The sequence below is a fragment of the Jaculus jaculus genome, chromosome 8 (assembly GCF_020740685.1).
Source record: "Jaculus jaculus isolate mJacJac1 chromosome 8, mJacJac1.mat.Y.cur, whole genome shotgun sequence".
Classification (NCBI taxonomy): domain Eukaryota; kingdom Metazoa; phylum Chordata; class Mammalia; order Rodentia; family Dipodidae; genus Jaculus; species Jaculus jaculus.
Window position 1 is genome coordinate 122,909,212 of NC_059109.1, and position 19,895 is coordinate 122,929,106.

At 41.4% G+C, this 19,895-nt stretch overlaps 1 protein-coding gene across 5 annotated transcripts in view; it reads right to left on the reverse strand.

Annotated features, from left to right (window-relative positions):
* The window catches only part of Ptprt (protein tyrosine phosphatase receptor type T), a 1,232,244-nt gene that overhangs the window by 740,151 nt on the left and 472,198 nt on the right, over window positions 1–19,895 (reverse strand). For all 5 annotated transcript variants that reach the window (XM_045155759.1, XM_045155757.1, XM_045155760.1 and 2 more), the window contains exon 3: window positions 5,767–6,038. In XM_045155759.1, coding sequence (XP_045011694.1) covers window positions 5,767–6,038 — 272 coding nt within the window. The remainder of the gene's footprint in view (window positions 1–5,766; window positions 6,039–19,895) is intronic.

The following is a 19,895-nucleotide window of genomic DNA, read 5'->3' on the forward strand; positions in this document are numbered from 1 at the left end:
AAAGAACCTCTCCTCGACATATTATAATCAAACTTCCAAACACACACACCAAAGAAAAAATATTGAAAGCGGTTAGAGAGAAAAATCAAGTTACCTACAAAAGCAAGCCCATCAGGATTACAGCAGATTATTCAACACAAACTTTTAAAGCCAGAAGGGCTTGGAGTGATATATTCCAAGTTCTGAAAGATAACAACTGTCAACCAAGGTTACTTTATCCTGCAAAGTTATCCATTCAAATAGATGGAGAAATAAAGACATTCCATGACAAAAGCAGGTTAAAGGAGTATTTGAAGACAAAACCAGCTCTACAGAAAATACTTGATAGAATCCTCCATGCTGAACAAAAGGAAAAGCACACATATAAGGAACCTAGAAAAAACAAGCTATACTCAAATACCAGTTAACAGAAGAGAGCACAAGTAGAACCAGTAACACACACACACACACACACAAATGGCAACCATAAATACACACCTTTCAATAATATCTCTTAATATCAATGGTCTCAATGCCCCAACCAAAAGACATAGATTTGCAGACTGGGTTAAAAAGCAGGATCCTACAATTTGTTGTCTCCAAGAAACTCACCTTTCTACAAAGGATAGACATTATCTTAGGGTGAAAGGTTGGAAGACGGTGTTTCAAGCAAATGGGCCTAGAAAACAAGCAGGGGTTGCTATCCTAATATCAGACAGGGTAGACTTTAGTCCGACGTTAGTCAAGAAAGATAAGGAAGGTCACTTTATATTTATTAAGGGCACACTCCAACAGGAGGACATTACAATCCTAAACATATATGCACCTAACATGGGGGCTCCCAAATTCGTCAAACAAACACTATTAGAACTAAGGTCACAGATAACACCAAACACAGTGGTGGTGGGGGACTTTAACACCCCACTCTCATCAATTGACAGGTCATCCAGGGAAAGAATAAACAGAGAGGCATCTGGACTAAATGAGGTCATAGAAGGAATGGACCTAACAGATATATACAGGACATTTCATCCAAAGGCTGCAGCAGAATATACATTCTTTTCAGCAGCACATGGAACATTGTCTAAAATAGACCATATATTAGGACACAAAGGAAATCTTAACAAATTCAGGAAAATTGAAATAATTCCTTGCATTCTATCTGACCACAATGGACTTAAACTACAAATCAGTAGCAAGAAAGGCTATAGAGCCTACACAAAATCATAGAAACAAAACAATACACTATTAAATGATGAGTGGGTCAATGAAGAAATCAAAAAGGAAATCAAAAAATTTATAGAGTCAAATGATAATGAGAACACAACATACCAAAATCTCTGGGACACAATGAAGGCAGTTCTAAGAGGTAAATTTATAGCCTTAAGTGCCTATATTAAGAAATTAGAAAGGTCGCAAGTAAACGACCTAATGCTTCGCCTTAAAGCCTTGTAAAAAGAAGAACAAGGCAAACCAAAAAGTAGTAGACGGGAAGAAATAATAAAGATTAGGGCAGAAATTAATGAAATAGAAACAAAAAGAACAATCCAAAGAATTAATGAAACAAAGAGTTGGTTCTTTGAAAGGATAAACAAGATTGATAAACCCTTAGCAAATCTGACCAAAAGAAAGAGAGAAGAGACACAAATTAATAAAATCAGAGATGAACAAGGTAACATCACAACAGATTCCAGAGAAATTCAAAAAATCATAGGGACATACTATAAAAGCATATACTCCACAAAGTATGAAAATCTGAAAGAAATGGGTGATTTCCTTGATCTATATGACCTACCTAAATTAAATCAAAATGAGATTAATCACTTAAATAGACCTATAACAAACATGGAGATCCGAACAGTTATCAATAATCTCCCAACTAAAAAAAGCCCAGGCCCGGATGGATTCACTGCTGAATTTTACCAGACTTTTAAGGAAGAGCTAACACCATTGCTTCTTAAACTTTTCCAGGAAATAGAAAAAGAAGGAATTCGACCAAACTCCTTCTATGAGGCCAGCATCACCCTGATACCAAAACCAGGCAAAGATAGAACAAAAAAAGAAAATTACAGACCAATCTCCCTCATGAACATAGATGCAAAAATTCTCAACAAAATATTGGCAAACAGAATACAAGAGTATATCAAAAAGATCATTCACCCTGACCAAGTAGGCTTTACCCCAGAGATGCAGGGATGGTTCAACATATGCAAATCTATAAATGTAATACATTACATAAACGGGTTGAAGGACAAAAATCACATGATCATCTCATTAGATGCAGAGAAAGCATTTGACAAAATCCAACATCCCTTCATGATAAAAGTCCTACAGAGACTGGGAATAGAAGGAACATATCTCAATATAATAAAGGCTATTTATGACAAGCCTACAGCCAACATATTACTAAATGGGGAAAAACTGGAAGCTTTTCCACTAAAATCAGGAACAAGACAAGGGTGTCCACTGTCCCCACTTCTATTTAATATAGTTTTGGAAGTCTTAGCCATAGCAATAAGTCAAGAGACACACATAAAAGGGATACAAATTGGAAAGGAAGAAATCAAGTTATCATTATTTGCAGATGACATGATTCTATACATAAAGGACCCTAAAGACTCTACTAGCAAGCTGTTAGAGCTGATCAAAACGTACAGCAATGTAGCAGGATACAAAATAAATACACAGAAATCAGTACCCTTCATATATGCTAACAACAAACACACAGAGGATGAAATCAGAGAATCACTCCCATTCACAATTGCATCAAAAAAAAAATAAAATACCTTGGAATAAACCTAACCAAGGAAGTAAAGAATCTATACAATGAGAACTTTAAAACACTCAAGCGAGAAATTGCAGAAGACACTAGAAAGTGGAGAAACATCCCTTGTTCCTGGATTGGAAGAATCAATACTGTGAAAATGGCAATCTTACCTAAAGCCATCTACACATTTAATGCAATCCCTATCAAAATTCCAAAGGCTTTCTTCATGGAAATAGAAAAAACAATCCAAAAATTCATTTGGAATCACAAAAAACCTCGAATATCTAAAATAATACTGAGCAACAAAAAAGAGGCTGGTGGTATCACCATACCTGATTTTAACCTATACTACAGAGCCATAGTAACAAAAACAGCATGGTACTGGCACAAAAACAGACATGTAGATCAGTGGAACAGAATAGAGGACCCAGATGTAAGCCCAAGTAGCTATAGCCACCTGATATTCGATAAAAATGCCAAAAATACTCATTGGAGAAGAGACAGCCTCTTCAGCAAATGGTGTTTTGAAAACTGGATAAATATCTGCAGAAGGATGAAAATAGATTCTTCTCTCTCTCCATGCACAAGAATTAAGTCCAAATGGATTAAAGACCTTAACATCAGACCTGAAACTTTGAAACTGCTAGAGGAAAAAGTATGGGAAACCCTTCAACATATTGGTCTTGGCAAAGACTTTCTGAATACAACCCCAATTGCTCAGGCAATAAAACCACAGATTAACCACTGGGACCTAATGAAATTACAAAGATTTTGCACCGCAAAGGACACAGTGAAAAAAGCAAAGAGGCAACCTACAGAATGGGAAAAAATCTTCGCCAGCTATATATCTGATAGAGGATTAATATCTAGGATATACAAAGAACTCAAAAAGTTAAATAATAAGGAATCAAACAAGCCAATCAAAAAATGGGCTATGGAGCTAAATAGAGAGTTCTCGAAGGAAGAAATACGAATGGCATATAAGCATCTAAAAAAATGTTCTACGTCACTAGTCATCAGGGAAATGCAGATTAAAACTACATTGAGATTCCATCTCACTCCTGTCAGATTGGCCACCATCATGAAAACAAATGATCATAAATGTTGGCGGGGATGTGGAAAAAAAGGAACCCTTCTGCACTGCTGGTGGGAATGCAATCTGGTCCATCCATTGTGGAAAACAGTGTGGAGGTTCCTAAAACAGCTAGAGATTGATCTACCATATGACCCAGCTATAGCACTCCTAGGCATATATCCAAAGGACTCATCTCATTTCCTTAGAAGTACTAGCTCAACATTGTTTATTGCTGCTCAATTTATAATAGCTGGGAAATGGAACCAGCCTAGATGTCCCTCAACAGATGAGTGGATAATGAAGATGTGGTACATTTATACAATGGAGTTCTACTCAGCGGTAAAGAAAAGTGAAGTTATGAAATTTGCAGAAAAATGGATGGACCTGGAAAGTATTATACTAAGTCAGGTAACCCAGGCCCAGAAAGCCAAGCGCCACATGTTCTCTCTCATATGTGGATCCTAGCTACAGATGATTGGGCTTCTGCGTGAGAATGAAAATACTTAGTAGCAGAGGCCAGTAAGTTGAAAAGGAGACATAAAGGGTGGAGAAAGGAAGGGAGGAGGATACTTAATAGGTTGATATTGTATATATGTAATTACAATGATTGTAATGGGGAGGTAATATGATGGAGAATGGAATTTCAAACGGGAAAGTGTGGGGGTGGGGAGGGAGGGAATTACCATGGGATATATTTTATAATCATGGAAAATGTTAATAAAAATTAAAAAAAAAATACGTTGGATAGTGTTTGAGAAAACCACCCACCACTGACCTCTGACCACTGCCACACACAAGCGCACACATGTACGCCCCCCCCCACACAATCATCATACACACATGCACACCCCACACACAAACAGCTTAAAGATAAACAAAGGAACTTGGTTACCCTATACTGCAAATAATCATGTTTCCCTCTCCCACAGCACTTACTGCCCCTGACAGTACAAATGTGTTTTCCTTTTTGACCAATGTATCTCACTCCCCTTCAACACTCAGCCTAGCTATTCTCTCTTCTTAGAAGCCATCCCTGCCACCTGCTCCACCGAACAGGCCCACCTTGACTTAGTCATCTTGTCTCTGTGAACCTCGTTCTTTTCATCTGTAGACTAGGGGTGGTAGTGGCCCCTCCCTCATTAGGCTTTCGTTTGTACCAGACTCCAGTGCCTGCATCCCCGCAGCATCCCGGGGAGCCAGGTGTATCTCGCTGTGCTCCACTTTTCGCTTACGCATGTCAGTCTCCTCCGCCGGACCATGATCTCCAGGGAGGAAGGGGCTATTCCAGGGCCCTCTGTGCATTCACGGGGAAGCCCAGTAAGCAAGAGCTGAATGAGTGAGCAAACACATGGGGTCCTGCCTAAACCTGCCTGCTGTAGGAAGGGCAAGAGGTACACAGATGCTACGGCAGTTCATTTCACTGTCAACTTGATCAGATCAGGAGTCAACTAAGAGACACAACTCTAGGCTGGTCTGGGAGGGCATTTCCACAAAGGATTACCTGAGGGGGTGAGGCCCTGACCCCCAAGTGGGCAGCCCTTCCAGCAGAAGCCCAGACAGAAACAGGTCTGAGGGGAAAAGCCACCCTGCTTTTGCCTGCCCATCTTTGCTCCTTGCTGGTAAGCACATCTTCCCTGTCCCTCCTATCCTGGGCTGACATCAGGAGTCAGCCTCGTCAGCCTTCCCGTATGGGTGGAAGTTCGCTGGCTTTCCAGGACTCCTCCAGGCCTTCAGCTCCAGACTGAAACATCCAGCCCCATGTTCTGACCCGCTGCCAGGCTCTCAGGCTCTCCACTGTCGGACTACTCGTGTAACTACTACTCGTGTAAACCAATATAACCAATCCCCTTCGTGATACATGTTCACCCTCTCAGCTCGGCTCCTCTAGAGGACCCTGACTAATCATCATTGCCTATCAGAAATCAAGCATGGGAAAAGGTCATACCTGGTAGAAATGAGGCCAAAAGGTGCTGATGGCAAGTTCCGCCTTCACCCAGCCCTCGGTGACAACCCCCGACACGTTCCAGACAGGGTTCCCTTGGGGGCCACCATTCACCTTCACGTAGACATTCAAGGCCCCCGGGCTAGAGCGGTCACGGCTGGAGAAGTAGTAATGGAAGTCGATGCAGTGAGTGTCATTCTCCTTCAGGGTGGGCAGGAGGAGGTGGGCCTTCTGGCCAGAGGCCCTCCCAGAGCTGTTCACCATCATGAAGGACCCTGGAGACCCACAGGGGGTAGCAAGCAGAGACAAGGAGAGAGAAAGAAAATCCTTCTGAAAATTGGTCATATCCACAAACCTGGTGGCCAGAGGAGTAGCTGGAGGGGAGGGTCTGAGGAAGCCACACCTCCTCTCTGCACATAACTGACTTCTGAAAGTCCCTACTTACCAGGCCATGTTAGGGATGAAGAGATGTTCACATGCAGAAAGAATACTCACATGGTAGGCAATTTATAAATAAGTGCACACTCCTAAAGAAAGCATGGAGTAAAAACCCAGGACCTTTGCTTCAACCTTTGCTAGTGAAATAAGATGGGAAACAACCTCACGCAAGCTCAAACGTGTTCTGGTGGAGGCAGAACCTCTATAGTACAGGAGGGACCTACATTCCAACAAACTCCACCTGGAGTCCTGCATTCAGCACAGGTTAAAATAGAACATATAAAAGTAGAGAATATCCAAGTAAGAAACAGACCCCTGAAGAAATGTGAGAGTCAACTAGAAGATGTTTGGGAAAAGAAAAGCAAGGAACACCCGCTCAGCACTTGCAGAGACGAGTGTTGACAGTAGGTGTCTTGTTATGTACTATTCAATTTCCTCCACAGATTGTGACAAATGATATTCATTTCACTCAAAGACTGAATGAGTTTCCCTGGGTTTCTTGCAGAAGGAGGGAGAGAGAAAAAGAGAGAGAGAGACAGACCCAAATCCTTTGTAACTTTATCCTATCATTACTATTGGAGGAAAGTACAACTATTTCTAAGGATGAAAATGCAACCTCATAAATAGGACTGATGCCCCATGATCATTTGAATTTAAAACACAAAGCCTTCCCCACCAGGGACTCCTGTGTTTGAAGAGTTAACCCCCTGTTGGCAGTGCTATTCCAGAAATTTGTTGAGCCTTTAGTAGGTGGAACCTTGCTGGAGGAAGTGTGTCATTGGAGGAGGGCCTTGAAGTTTTATGCCTGGCCTCTGCTTCCTATTCTGTGCCTCTACCTCTTCCCTGCTGGTGCGACGATGTTAGGCTTCCTGCTCCTGTCATGTGGGCATCAATCAGCCTGGACTGCCTCCGCACTGCTGGTCTGCATGTGATCAGTTCATGCTGCCATCCCTTCCCTGCCATGGCGGATAGAACCTGGAACTCCACTGAAATAAACCCTTCCTCCCTTACACTGATTTTTCTCTGATATTTTGTCACAGCAATGAGAAGTTAATTTAATACAGCTTCTTATTAGATGCTATGACAGATGGAGTGACTGTCTCTATTTCCCCAACCCTACATAGATCTAAGTCCATTTCCACTGGCTTTGCAGCTCCCCTTGTAAACCCGAGAGGTTGTCTCTCTCTATCTCTTAATTTTCCAGTAGGTGACGACTTGTTCATAGACGCCAAGAATAGGGATAAAGGTGGAATTCTAGCTGGGCTTTCCCTCTTGTCTTATTAATGCTACTTCCTTTTCCTTTTGTCAGAAGAATGTGTCCCTTCGTCTTGGGATCAAGAATATACACACATGGATGACTTGAGAGTGAAGAGTTGGATGAAGCCACTTCCACAGCGACATGGACAGCCACGTGTCGGCAAACCCCACCTACATCTGCAATCAGTGCACAGATCCACACATGAGAAGTGATGCTGATGGTTTTTGCTGCCATGTGCAGCATGGCTGTGGCATTTGCTAATGGATAGAGCTGGCTGAGAGTCAGATTCAGACAGGTCACTATGAGGAGGCACATCTCAGCTCAATGTGCCAAGGCTCTTCTTACAAGTGAAACTAGAACGAGATGAAATTGATTACCTGGCCCCATCATCACCAGCAACTGTACACCATATAGACAAACTGAGATGTCCAAGGGAATTCCACAATCAGCTTGGAGGGCTGAAACTGGGACTTAAAGTCTTATGATTCTACTGAACAACCTGCATCAGTGATGCATGGGTCTGGACTTTGTTTGCAGCAACTAGAGGCTCTGGCATGCCCATTCTTTGTCTGTCTTCTTTCTATCTCCGTCTGCTTGCAAATAAACAAATAAAAGAGGTTGAGGGCTGGAGGGATGGCTTAGCGGTTAAGGTGCTTGCCTGCGAAGCCTAATGACCTAGGTTTGATTCCCCAGTACCTATGTAAGCCAGATGCACAAGGTGGAACATATGTATGGAGTTTGTTTGCAATGGCTAGAGGTCCTGGAGTGCCCATTCATTCTCTCTCTCTCTCATATGCCTCTCTCAAACAAATAAACAAACAAATATTTTTTAAAGCTAGACTAAAAAAAATCATAGCCTTGTGACCAAATGAGGCCTCCAGCACCCCATAAACCATACCTACTATGCAGAGTAACTGGGTGACCTGGACCCCACCCCTGGCCCTATCTAGATCCCTTGTGAGACAGAGCTGTTTTTCTGAGATGAGCAGTCAGGACAGTTAGATGGGCTTACACCAAAAAGGAGCCAACCAGGATGCACAGTGACAAGGACAGTGAAATTTGAACTCACAGCTTTACATTTTTTAGCTACCTGCCCATCAGAAACTTCCCTCACCTCTTGAGGTACCAGCCACCAGAGTACAGCAAGCTTTTCAGAGCATGGAGTACTCTTCACAGCCTGAGAAGCTTAGGCATGTGAAAAGAGATCCCCCCACCCCACCTTCATCACAAATGCTAACTAATTATTACAACCTCCCACTGAGACAGCAGGGAAGGAACCATCTCAACCATCTTCCAGGCTCAGAGATGAAACTGAGCTGGCATCCATGACCGCACCTGTATGACGACCTACCCATGGGCTCACAGCAGGTTTCCGTGGACAGATGATTAATAACTTGTAAGCCCCAGCAGGTCTGGGGGACTGTCCCTGCCACCGAGGGGCGGAAAGCTGAGCAGTGAGCTGTGCTGTACTTCCTCCACCCCAGATCCCACGATGCCTTCACGTGCTCTCTGTTCTTGCCCCCTACCGCCTCACATCAGTCACACATGTATCCCTGGGTTCTTACAACCCACAGGGATTTGAAGGACTCCTTTCACCAGCTCATATCCCTATCCCACCTTCAGAAGCCAAGTGACACTGTTATGGTGGTAGACTTTTTAGACCCAGAGCTAAAAGCCCCACTCCTCTCAATATCCTCCCCATGCAACTGAGTTTCTGATAAAAGAACCAGAGTAGAATTTTTTTTTTTTCTGTTTTCCTTTCTGGCCCAGTCCATAAAAACTCTCTCCCTCCCAGGCTCTCATCTCTATGTTCCATTGTCTTCTCTCCCAAAGGATACTCCTTAGACCACAGCTTCAGCATCACCTAATAGGCACACCCAACCACTTGGCACTGTGATACAATGTTGTCATCTACAAAATGTACACTTGAGGACTGGGTAATTGAGTTACAAAAAGTATCAAACATTCTAATGTTTAAGTAAGTTCATAACTTTGAGTTAGGCTGCATTCATAGCTATCTTGAGCCACATGTGCCCCTTAGGTTATGGGCTGGATATGCCTAACAAGAGCTCCAAAGAAATGAAGATCCCAGACCCATTCAAGCCTGTTGAATTTGAATCTATAGTTCTATTGCAAGGACCAGGTGATCTGTATACACATTAAAGTGTGAGAATCATGGGTCCATTCTCTTTTCCCATCCACAGCTGAATGCTCAAGATTTTAAGAGCCAGTGGGAGGGTGCAGTCACAGTGAAAGAAGCCAGAATCCCTGGGTGACCATGGCTATATTGCAGGCCATCACTCATTTGAGACTTGAAGAAAAGAAGGACTAAACTATTACTGGGTTATGGTGCTACTGAAATGTTTAAGTCTATAAATTCCACAGCTATGTACATCATTATTATTTGGGTCCCCAGTAAGACCCCTAGTTCTCTCAAGTCCCTTTATTCTCAAGAGAATTATTTTAGTGTATACACGTGAACATGCACATGCCCTAGCAGACATACTGGGGTTATAGAATAATCTAGGATGTCAGTTCTCATTGCCTACCTTGTTTGAGGCAGGATCTCTCTAGTTCACTGCTGCGTTTGTCACCTTAGCTGACCCACATCCTTCTGGAAGATTCTTTTATCTCAACTCCTATCTCACCATTGGCACAATGGGATTACAAATGACCACTACAGTGTCTGTTTTTTGTTTTTGTTTTTTTTTTAACATGGGCTGAGGTTCAAAATTCAGGCATTCTCACTTGCACAGCAATGCAGAAAATTTGAAAGAATAGTAAGGAAAGCTTGAGATGTTCTCAACAGGGACATCATTAAGAGAATATTCCTGGGTGGTAACTTGGGAGGAAATCTGAAATAGAATGTTCAAAGAACCGGAGGCAGGAGGCTCAGCTGTCCTTAAAGAAATGCAGTGTCTCTGAGGAGATGGGGTACCTACTCCGCTGGAGGTCTGGCCACATCCTGTACAAGCCAAGAAGCTGTGTCTCTGCATTGAGCCAGACCTACCATTGCTGAGCTCATCCAAGAGCGTGAACCTGTTCAACAGCAGCTCCATGAGGCTCTCTTTGATCAACAGGTTGGCATAATTAATACCATCCCAGGCCTGTCAATTTCCTGAAGATCAAAAATGAACCAGTCATTATGGCAACATCAGCCAAAAATAAGAAAAAGGAAGACTGTAAATACATTCTTCTTTCCTTTACCCTTAAAAAAAAATGTACTAACATGATAAGGAACATAAAACAGCATTAGTTTCCTCATAGTTATTATACATAACACTGGAAACTGCAGAATTAAACCAGGAAGTACTCTCTGGCTGGCCATAAATTTTGCATGTTTCCCCCTCCGCACATAATAATGCCTTGGTAAGCGCCCCATTACCAATGTGTCTGCATCACAGATCCCCTTTTAGGAGTCAACACGCTTCTGGATAGCAGATGGCGGCTATTGTGTTTACACATGAGCACCTCAGGATCACATTTCCTCACGTAGGCAGTGAAAAGAACGTCCTAATTAAGTTTTTAATGGCTTTGCACATTGTTCATTAAGATTACGTGAACGTGCTTGGACGACAGGAGTCGAGGGCCTGGGGCTGTGAGAACATGGAAGGACTGGTCCCCTCAGACAGGTTGCCCGCCAGTTTCTAGCACTAGGACCTACGGGAGGGAAGGGAAAAGAGCAGGGGCCCAAAAGAACCAGAAAGCATAGCAACTGTGGTGATGTGGGATGGGTCCTGGATAATCTTCACTGGAAAACTGGGGTTTCATTCCCAACTCTCTCATTTCTCAGCTGTGTGACTCTGAACAAGTCAGTAGTGCCCTCTGGGTTTCCATGTCCTCATCCATAAAAGGGAAGAGGGAAATTTACACATGGAAGTTTTTGGTCACTTGAGTGCCTATTATTTTTTTTAATCTTATTTTATTTTATTTTTTTCTCAATTTTTTTAAAACATCTTCCCTGATTATAAAAAATACCCCATGGTAATACCCTCCCTCCCCCACCCCACTTTCCCCTTTGAAATTCCATTCTCCATCATATACTCTCCCCATCTCAATAAGTCTCTCTTTTATTTTGATGTCGTGATCTTTCCCTCTTCTTATGATGGTCTTATGTAGGTAGTGTCAGGCACTGTGAGGTCATGGATATTGAGGCCATTTTATGTCTGAAGGGAGCACGTTGTAAGGAGCCCAGCCCTTCCTTTGGCTCTTACATTCTTTCCACCACCTCTTCTGCATTAGACCCTGAGCCTTGGAAGGTGTGATCGAGATGTTACTCGGTACTCTAGTCTCTTCTTTCCAGCACCATGATACCTTCTGAGTTGCCCCATGGTCACTGCCATCTGAAAAGAGAAGATTCTCTACCCAAAGTGAGAGTGGCATTAATATAAGGGTATGAATATTAAGAGGAATGCTTACTGGGCACTTTGATAAGCATGGTATATACACTTATCCAGACATCAGCAGATGTTACAACCCTAGGGATCATGACTATCCCTGTTTTAAGTTTTCAGTATCAGAGATGTATTCCCTCCCTTGGAGTGGGTCTCAAGTCCAAGTGGAGGGAAAATGGTTTCCACCATGACAGACCTGCCACTATTACACCAGTTGGCTCATTTGGCCTGGCTGGCCAATTATAAGTATTGCAGTGTCCACTGTTGAGTATTCTCACTGGTGGTATCTCTTTCTCCTATTGAATGGCATGTAGAATGGCTTCTTCCAGCTTTCTGTCAGCTGGTCTATATGGAGGAGGTTATCAGCTCAGTTCCAGCAGGATTTCTCAGTGGCCTTACAGCCCAAGTATGTGGAGTCGTCAGCAATAGGGTCTTACCATTTATTCCTGATGGGAAACCAAGGGCCTCAGCAATGGCCTATAATGTTTCAGGGGCATCAGGGACCTCCCTGGCCAACAACTCACTGGAAGGTATCCTATCCCTGGCACTGAAAGTTTTCTGGCAACGATTTATGGCTCCTGAGTGTTCTATTGTCCAAAATCGGAGAATTCCATATGATTTATTTATATCCTTTTAGATTCTTATTAGCCCTCCCTCCACCTTTCCTTTACTCAATCTCCTCCTCTGACCTCACTTTGGGCCTTTTTACCCCAGTTAATCTATTCTTCTACTTACATATATAAAAAACCAACCTATTAAGTACCCGCCTCCTTTCCTTTCTCTTCCCTTTGTATCTCCTTTTTAGCTTACTGGCCTCTTCTACTGGGTTTTTTCCTTCTCACACAGAAGCCCAATCATCTGTAGCTAGAATCCACCACATATGAGAGAGAACATGCAGTGCTTGACTTTCTGGGCCTGGATTACCTCACTTAGTATAATCCTTTCCAGATCCATCCATTTTGCTGAAAATTTCATAATTTCATTGTTCTTTACTGCTGAGTAGAACCCCATTATACAAATGTGCCATATCTTCATTGTCCACTCATCAGTTGAGGGACATCTAGGCTGGTTCCATTTTCCAGCTTTTATAAACTGAACAGCAATAAACATGGTTGAGCACATACTTCTAAGGAAAAGAGATGAGTCCTTAGGATATATGCCTAAGAATGTGATAGCTGGGTTATATAGAATATCAATCTTTAGCTGTTTTAGGAATCTCCACACTGATTTCCACAATGGCTGGACCAGATTGCATTCCCACCAGCAGTGTAGAAGGGTTCCTGTTTTTCTACAACCCTTCCTGCATTTATGATCATTTGTTTTCATGATGGTAGCCAATCTGACAGGAGTGAGATGGAATCTCAATGTAGTTTTAATCTGCATTTCCCTGATGACTAGTGACGTAGAACATTTTTTTAGATGCTTATATGCCATTCGTATTTCTTCCTTTGAGAACTCTCTATTTAGCTCCATAGCCCATTTTTTAATTGGATTGTTTGATTTCTTATTATTTAACTTTTTGAGTTCTTTGTATATCCTAGATATTAATCCTCTATCAGATACATAGCTGGCGAAGATTTTTTCCCATTCTGTAGGTTACCTCTTTGCTTTATTCACAGCATCCTTTGCAGTGCAAAATCTTTGTAATTTCATGAGGTCCCAGTGGTTAATCTGTGGTTTTATTGCCTGAGAAATTGGGGTTGTATTCAGAAAGTCTTTGCCAAGACCAATATGTTGAAGGGTTTCCCCTACTTTTTCCTCTAGCAGTTTTAGAGTTTCTGGTCTGATGTTAAGGTTTTTGATGCATTTGGACTTAATTCTTGTGCATGGAGAGAGAGAAGAATCTATTTTCATCCTTCTGCAGATATATATCCAGTTTTCCCAACACCATTTGCTGAAGAGGCTGTCTTTTCTCCAATGAGTATTTTTGGCATTTTTATCAAATATCAAGTGGCTACAGCTACCTGGGCATACATCTGGGTCCTCTATTCTGTTCCACTGATCTACTTGTCTGCTTTTGTGCCAGCACCACACTCTTTTGGTTACTATGGCTCTGTCGTATAGGTTAAAATCAGGTATGGTGGTACTACCAGGCTTATTTTTGTTGCTCAGTATTATTTTAGATATTCGAGGTTTTTTGTGATTCCAAATGAATTTTTGAATTGTTTTTTCTATTTCCATTAAGAATGCTTTTGGAATTTTGATAGGGATTTCACTAAATGTGTAGATTGCTTTTGGTAAGATTGCCATTTTCACAATAGTGATTCTTCAAATCCAGGAACAGGGGATGTTTCTCCACTTTCTAGTGTCTTCTGCAATTTCTCGCATGAGTATTTTAAAGTTCTCATTGTAGAGATTCTTTACTTCCTTGGTTAGGTTTATACCAAGGTACTTTATTTTTTTTTTTTTTTGATGCAATTGTGAATGGGAGCAATTCTCTGATTTCATCCTCTGTGTGTTTGTTGTTAGCATATATGAAGGCTACTGATTTCTGTGTATTTATTTTGTATCCTGCTACATTGCTGTACGCTTTGATCAGCTCTAAGTTTGCTAGTAGAGTTTTTAGGGTCCTTTATGTATAGAATCATGCCATCTGCAAATAATAACTTGATTTCTTCCTTTCGAATTTGTATCCTTTTTATGTGTGTCTCTTGCCTTATTGCTATGGCTAAGATTTCCAAAACTATATTAAATAAAAGTGGGGACAGTGGACACCCTTGTCTTGTTCCTGATTTTAGTGGAAAAGCTTCCAGTTTTTCCCCATTGAGTAATATGTTGGCTATAGGCTTGTCATAAATAGCTTTTATTATATTGGGATATGTTCCTTCTATTCCCAGTCTCTGTAGGACTTTTATCATGAAGGGATGTTGGATTTTGTCAAATGCTTTCTCTGCGTCCAATGAGATGATCATGTGATTTTTGTCCTTCAACCCATTTATATAATGTATTACATTTATAGATTTGCATATATTGAACCATCCCTGCATCTCTGGGATAAAGCTGACTTGGTCAGGGTGAATGATCTTTCTGATATATTCTTGTATTCTGTTTGCCAATATTTTTTTGGGAATTTTTGCATCTATGTTCATGAGGGAGATTGGTCTGTAATTTTTTTTTTGTTCTATCTTTGCCTGGCTTTGGTATCAGGGTGATGCTGGCTTCATAGAAAGAGTTTGATACAATTCCTTCTTTTTCTATTTTATGGAAAAGCTTAAAAAGCAATGGTGTTAGTTCTTCCTTGAAGGTCTGGTAAAATTCAGCAGTGAATCCATCTTGGCCTGGGCTTTTTTTAGTTGGGAGATTTTTGATAACTGTCCGGATCTCCATGCTTGTTATAGATCTATTGAAGTTATTAATCTCATCATAATTTAATTTAGGTAGTTCATATAAATCAAGGAACTCACCCATTTCTTTCAGATTTTCATACTTTGTGGAGTATATGCTTTTATAGTATGTCCCTATGATTCTTTGAATTTCTCTGGCATCTGTTGTGATGTTACCTTTTTCATCTCTAATTTTATTAATTTGTGTCACTTCTCTCTTTCTTTTGGTCAGATTTGCTAAGGGTTTATCAATCTTGTTTATCCTTTCAAAGAAACAACTCTTAGTTTCATTGATTCTTTGGATTGTTTTATTAGTTTCTATTTCATTAATTTTTGCCATAATCTTTATTATTTCATACCATCTGCTGATATTGGGTTTGCCTTGTTCTTCTTTTTCCAAGACTTTAAGGTGAAGCATTAGGTCATTTACTTGTGACCTTTCTATTAAATGACAAACACTACTAAGCAAAGGTAGATTGCATAATAACTGGCCATCAGCAGATGATGGGGACCCAATGAAGTTTACTGTGAAGTCACTCTTTGTTATATATTTATCTATTTTATTTTCTCTTATCTAATATTTTTTTATTTTATTTTTTGAGAGAGAAAGGAAAATAGAGAGAAAGAGAGAGAATGGGTGCACCAGGGCCTTTCAGCCGTTGTGAAGGAACTCCAGACATGCCTTCCCCCTTGTGAGCACATCCAACATTGCACACTTGCTTCATTATTTCACCTGGTTATATGGGATCTGGAGGATTCCAACAGGAGTCCTTAGACTTTGTGCAGGCAAGCACCTTAACAGCTAAGCCATCTCTCCAGCCCGAGCCCACTCTTTGTGTCAATTATTATGTTCTTGTTCAGCAAGCAAAGGGTTTGGGTTGAGAAAATGCATGGTCTAAACCAGTAGCAGATATCAACAGATGCATATTTATATTTAAATGAATTAGAGAGGAAGATATAAATAAAAAATGATTCCCACAGAGACACCCCACATTTCAAGCATTGAGTGCTCTTGGGTAGCACAGGTCTAGAGTTTGTGGATTATCCACATAAGCATGACAAATGACATTCAGGTGAGGCAGAAACCCAACTGTGATGGTTTGAATGTCAAAATGACCCCCCCCCAAACACACACACACACATTCCATAGGCTTGAACATCCAATACCTAGTTGTGGATGGTTGTAAGACCTTCAGGAGATAGAGCCTTGCTGGAGGAAGTGTGCAACCGGAGGTGGGCCACGAGGTTTTATGGTCCAACCCCGCTTGCTCTCCCCTCTCTCTCCTTCCTCCCTGCTGATTTTGATCATATGCTGTCAGTTTCCCACTCCTGCCCTGCTCTGCGGCTTGCCTTCAAAACCGTGAGCCTAAAATAATCTTTCTCCTTCCTTAAGCTGATTCTGGTCAGGTATTTTTGTCCCAGCAATGATAAAGTCACTGGTATGCCAATCAACTGAATTTATATACTCAGTGGAGAGAGCCAGGCACAAGTGGTTTGTCTCAAGGTCACGCAACTCAGTGAACTGAAGACTGACTGTCTAAGTTCCCTACTCCATTTCAGTTTCCAGGAAGAATGGCACTGCCATTCCTGTCTGAGGTGCACAGGTATGGGCATGGTACCCCAAAGGGTACCCCTGCCAGAGGGAAAAAAATAAAAACATCACTCAAGGAAGAAGAGAGACCAGGACAATCTTAATGCTACATACCTTTCAAAGGAGTATTTGGAAACACAGAGTACACTCATATTTACTGCCGTTACATGCAGCCCAATAACTGTATGCTAAGGCCTCAGCACTGGCAACGATAATATGGGGGACTCTAGAGTCTAGTGGCCTGGACCAGCTCACATAAGTCACTTAAACGCTCTCAGCCTCAGTTTTCTCTTTCTTAAAATGGTCATAAATGTACTCACACTACAATCATACATGCTAGAGGGAATGATGTTTATAAAGTGTTGAGAGGCTGGCAAGGTGGGTGAGTGTATAAAGTGCAAGCAAGCACAAGGACCTGAGTTTATCTCTCCCCAGAATCTACATAAAATGGCAGGCACATTGGTGTTCATCTGTTGTCCCAGCACTGGGGAGGCAGACAGGGAATCCCTAAGGTTCACTGGATAACTACAATTGCCAAATCTGTGAACTGTATGTTCAATGAGAGACCTTGATTCAACGAATACATTGCAGATCATCTGAAGAGGTCAATGTTTGACCTTCACATACATGCAGACACATACACACACACACACACCTGTATGCAGTTGTATGTATATATGTATATGTATGTATGTATGTATATATATATATATATATACACATATATATATAATATGTATAAATATACATGCCATACATACACACACTACATAAACACACCAATAATAATAAAAAAAAAAGTGACTAGAAATGAACAGCTGCATCTTGGTTCTTCAGTTGTAGCTTCTTTTTGATTTTCCCCAGGTTGTTTTCCCCCAACATACCTGGGAAATTTTAATATACTAAAGAAGGAAATCATAAGAACTCTATTGCAAAACAGAATATAATCTGAAACCCAGCCCAACCTTATAGTCGTTCATATGTTGAGGTCTGAGGGAACCTCCCTCTGATGCTTCCCAGGCCACCTTCCTCCTCCACTACCCTTATTCAGATACCTGACATTCCTCTCACAGATATTTCAGTGGTTTGGTTCATGGGCTTTTGCAACTGGTCTGATCTTTGATTGTTTTATCATCCAATATAATAGCAACTGGCACCATCTTTCTGAGACACAAGGTTGACCATGATGTGTCCCTTGCTTCCAATAAAGTTCTCTCCTCTGTTCATGGAAAGTTCAGAGTCTTTCATGGGGATATTTGGAGCCTTATATCCTGGCCCTCACCTTCCTGCCTTACGCAAGAAGAATATTGCACATGGAGACTTCATCTACACTGAATCAGGCTGAATAAAGACCACTCCCCGCATAGATGCTGAGATCCTAATCATCAGAACCCATGAGTAGGTCCTGTTACTTGATCAAGGGAATTAAGGTTGTAGGGAAAATTCAGGTCCTAATCAGATGACCTTGAAAAAGGGGTGTTATTCTGGATCTTTTAAATAGGCACAATGTAATCACAAGGGTCCTTACAAGTGCACAAGGAAGGCAGAGAGTAAGAAGCAAAGAGAGATTTGACTTTGCGATGCTGCTGCCTTTGAGGATGGAGGAAAGGTAGGTGGTCCCTAAAGATCATACAAGAAAAGAAAGCAGATCTCTCCTGAAGCCAACCCATCCAGAGAAAAAGATAAAGGAAAAGGGAAATAATAAAAAGAAAGAGAAAGAGGGAAGGGCAGGGGAAGAGGAAGAAGTGAGACAGGAGAAAACAGAATAATGGAAAGAAGAGAAAGGAGAGGAAGAGGGAAGCTGAGAGAAAAGGCAGTGAGGAAAGAGTGTCATCTTCAGTTTAGCCCAATATGACATTTTACATTTCAACCCCCAGAAGCATATATCCAAATGTGTTATTTTCAGCCACTAAATTGGTGATCATTTGTTACAGAAGCTATAGGAAACTCATACACACTTCAACATCCTATAGAGATGACAGGTTTTTCTCAACTCATGCCCTTCCTGAAAACCATGCACCCCAGGCCAGCCACAGCCTTTCATCTACTACATAAAGGCCATTTACCCTGTGTGGCTGTCACACATGCCTACAGAGCAATTCTTCCCTGAACTGTGGTCCCTATACCTGACAGTGCATAATTCCATTGTAGTTTCCTTGGACAAGACCTAATTTAAAAGTCCATAGTGATAAAATGAAGCTGTCTGGTCACAAAAAAAAAAAGGGCAAGGGGAAGAAAAACATCAAAAAGGCACAGTGAACTGTCAAGCTCAAAGATATATGTAGGAGGGAAGCATGCAGCACACACCAGCATGCCATGAAAAGTCATCCTGCAGCTGGTCAGAAACAGAACAAAAATCCAGCAGCCACAGAAACAAACATCCCTCAGCATCATCCAGATCATCTGTGAAAACGATCTAATTACCGTGTGTCATACAAAAGGAAAGAAAGTCGCTTCTTTTTAAATACACCCGAATATGGGGGGAGGGTGTTAATTACAGTTTAATGGATTCATAATATCTATTTAAAACAAGGAAAATACATCCTGAAATTTCAAAGGGATTACACATGGTGAACACTTTGTCAGTCAGTTTGAGTGAACAACTAATCAGTATTTCTGTAATCATTTATTCAGACCAGTAAGTTGGAGGGTTTATGCATTTCATATGCAAATTTGTTAAGGCAATTTTCTAAGAAACAGTTATCTGATAATTCATGTAGGTGTGGATAATGTTGTTAAAAAAATGGAATGAACCCAGGTGATTGGATTTAAATGTGTGATGGGAGGAGCTCTCTGCTACTAATAATCTGTGTTCTGACTTTTTTCCTTCCTGAGACAAAAAGAAAAAGGGAGGGAAGATATAACCAAAAATGGCAGAGGAGGTGGGGGAATTGGCTCAGTAGATAAACTACTTGTCACACAAGCATAAGGACCCGAGAGCAGATCTCCAGCATCCATGTACATTTTGGATGAGTGTGGTGACCCATTTGTACTTCCAGCATTCAGGAGACAGAGACAGGGGATCCCTCCAGTCCATATGGTCAGCTTGACTAGCCAAACTGGTGAGTTCTGGGTTCAGTGAGAGACTCTGCTATAGTAAATAAGGTGGAGAGGGAAGGGAGAGACCA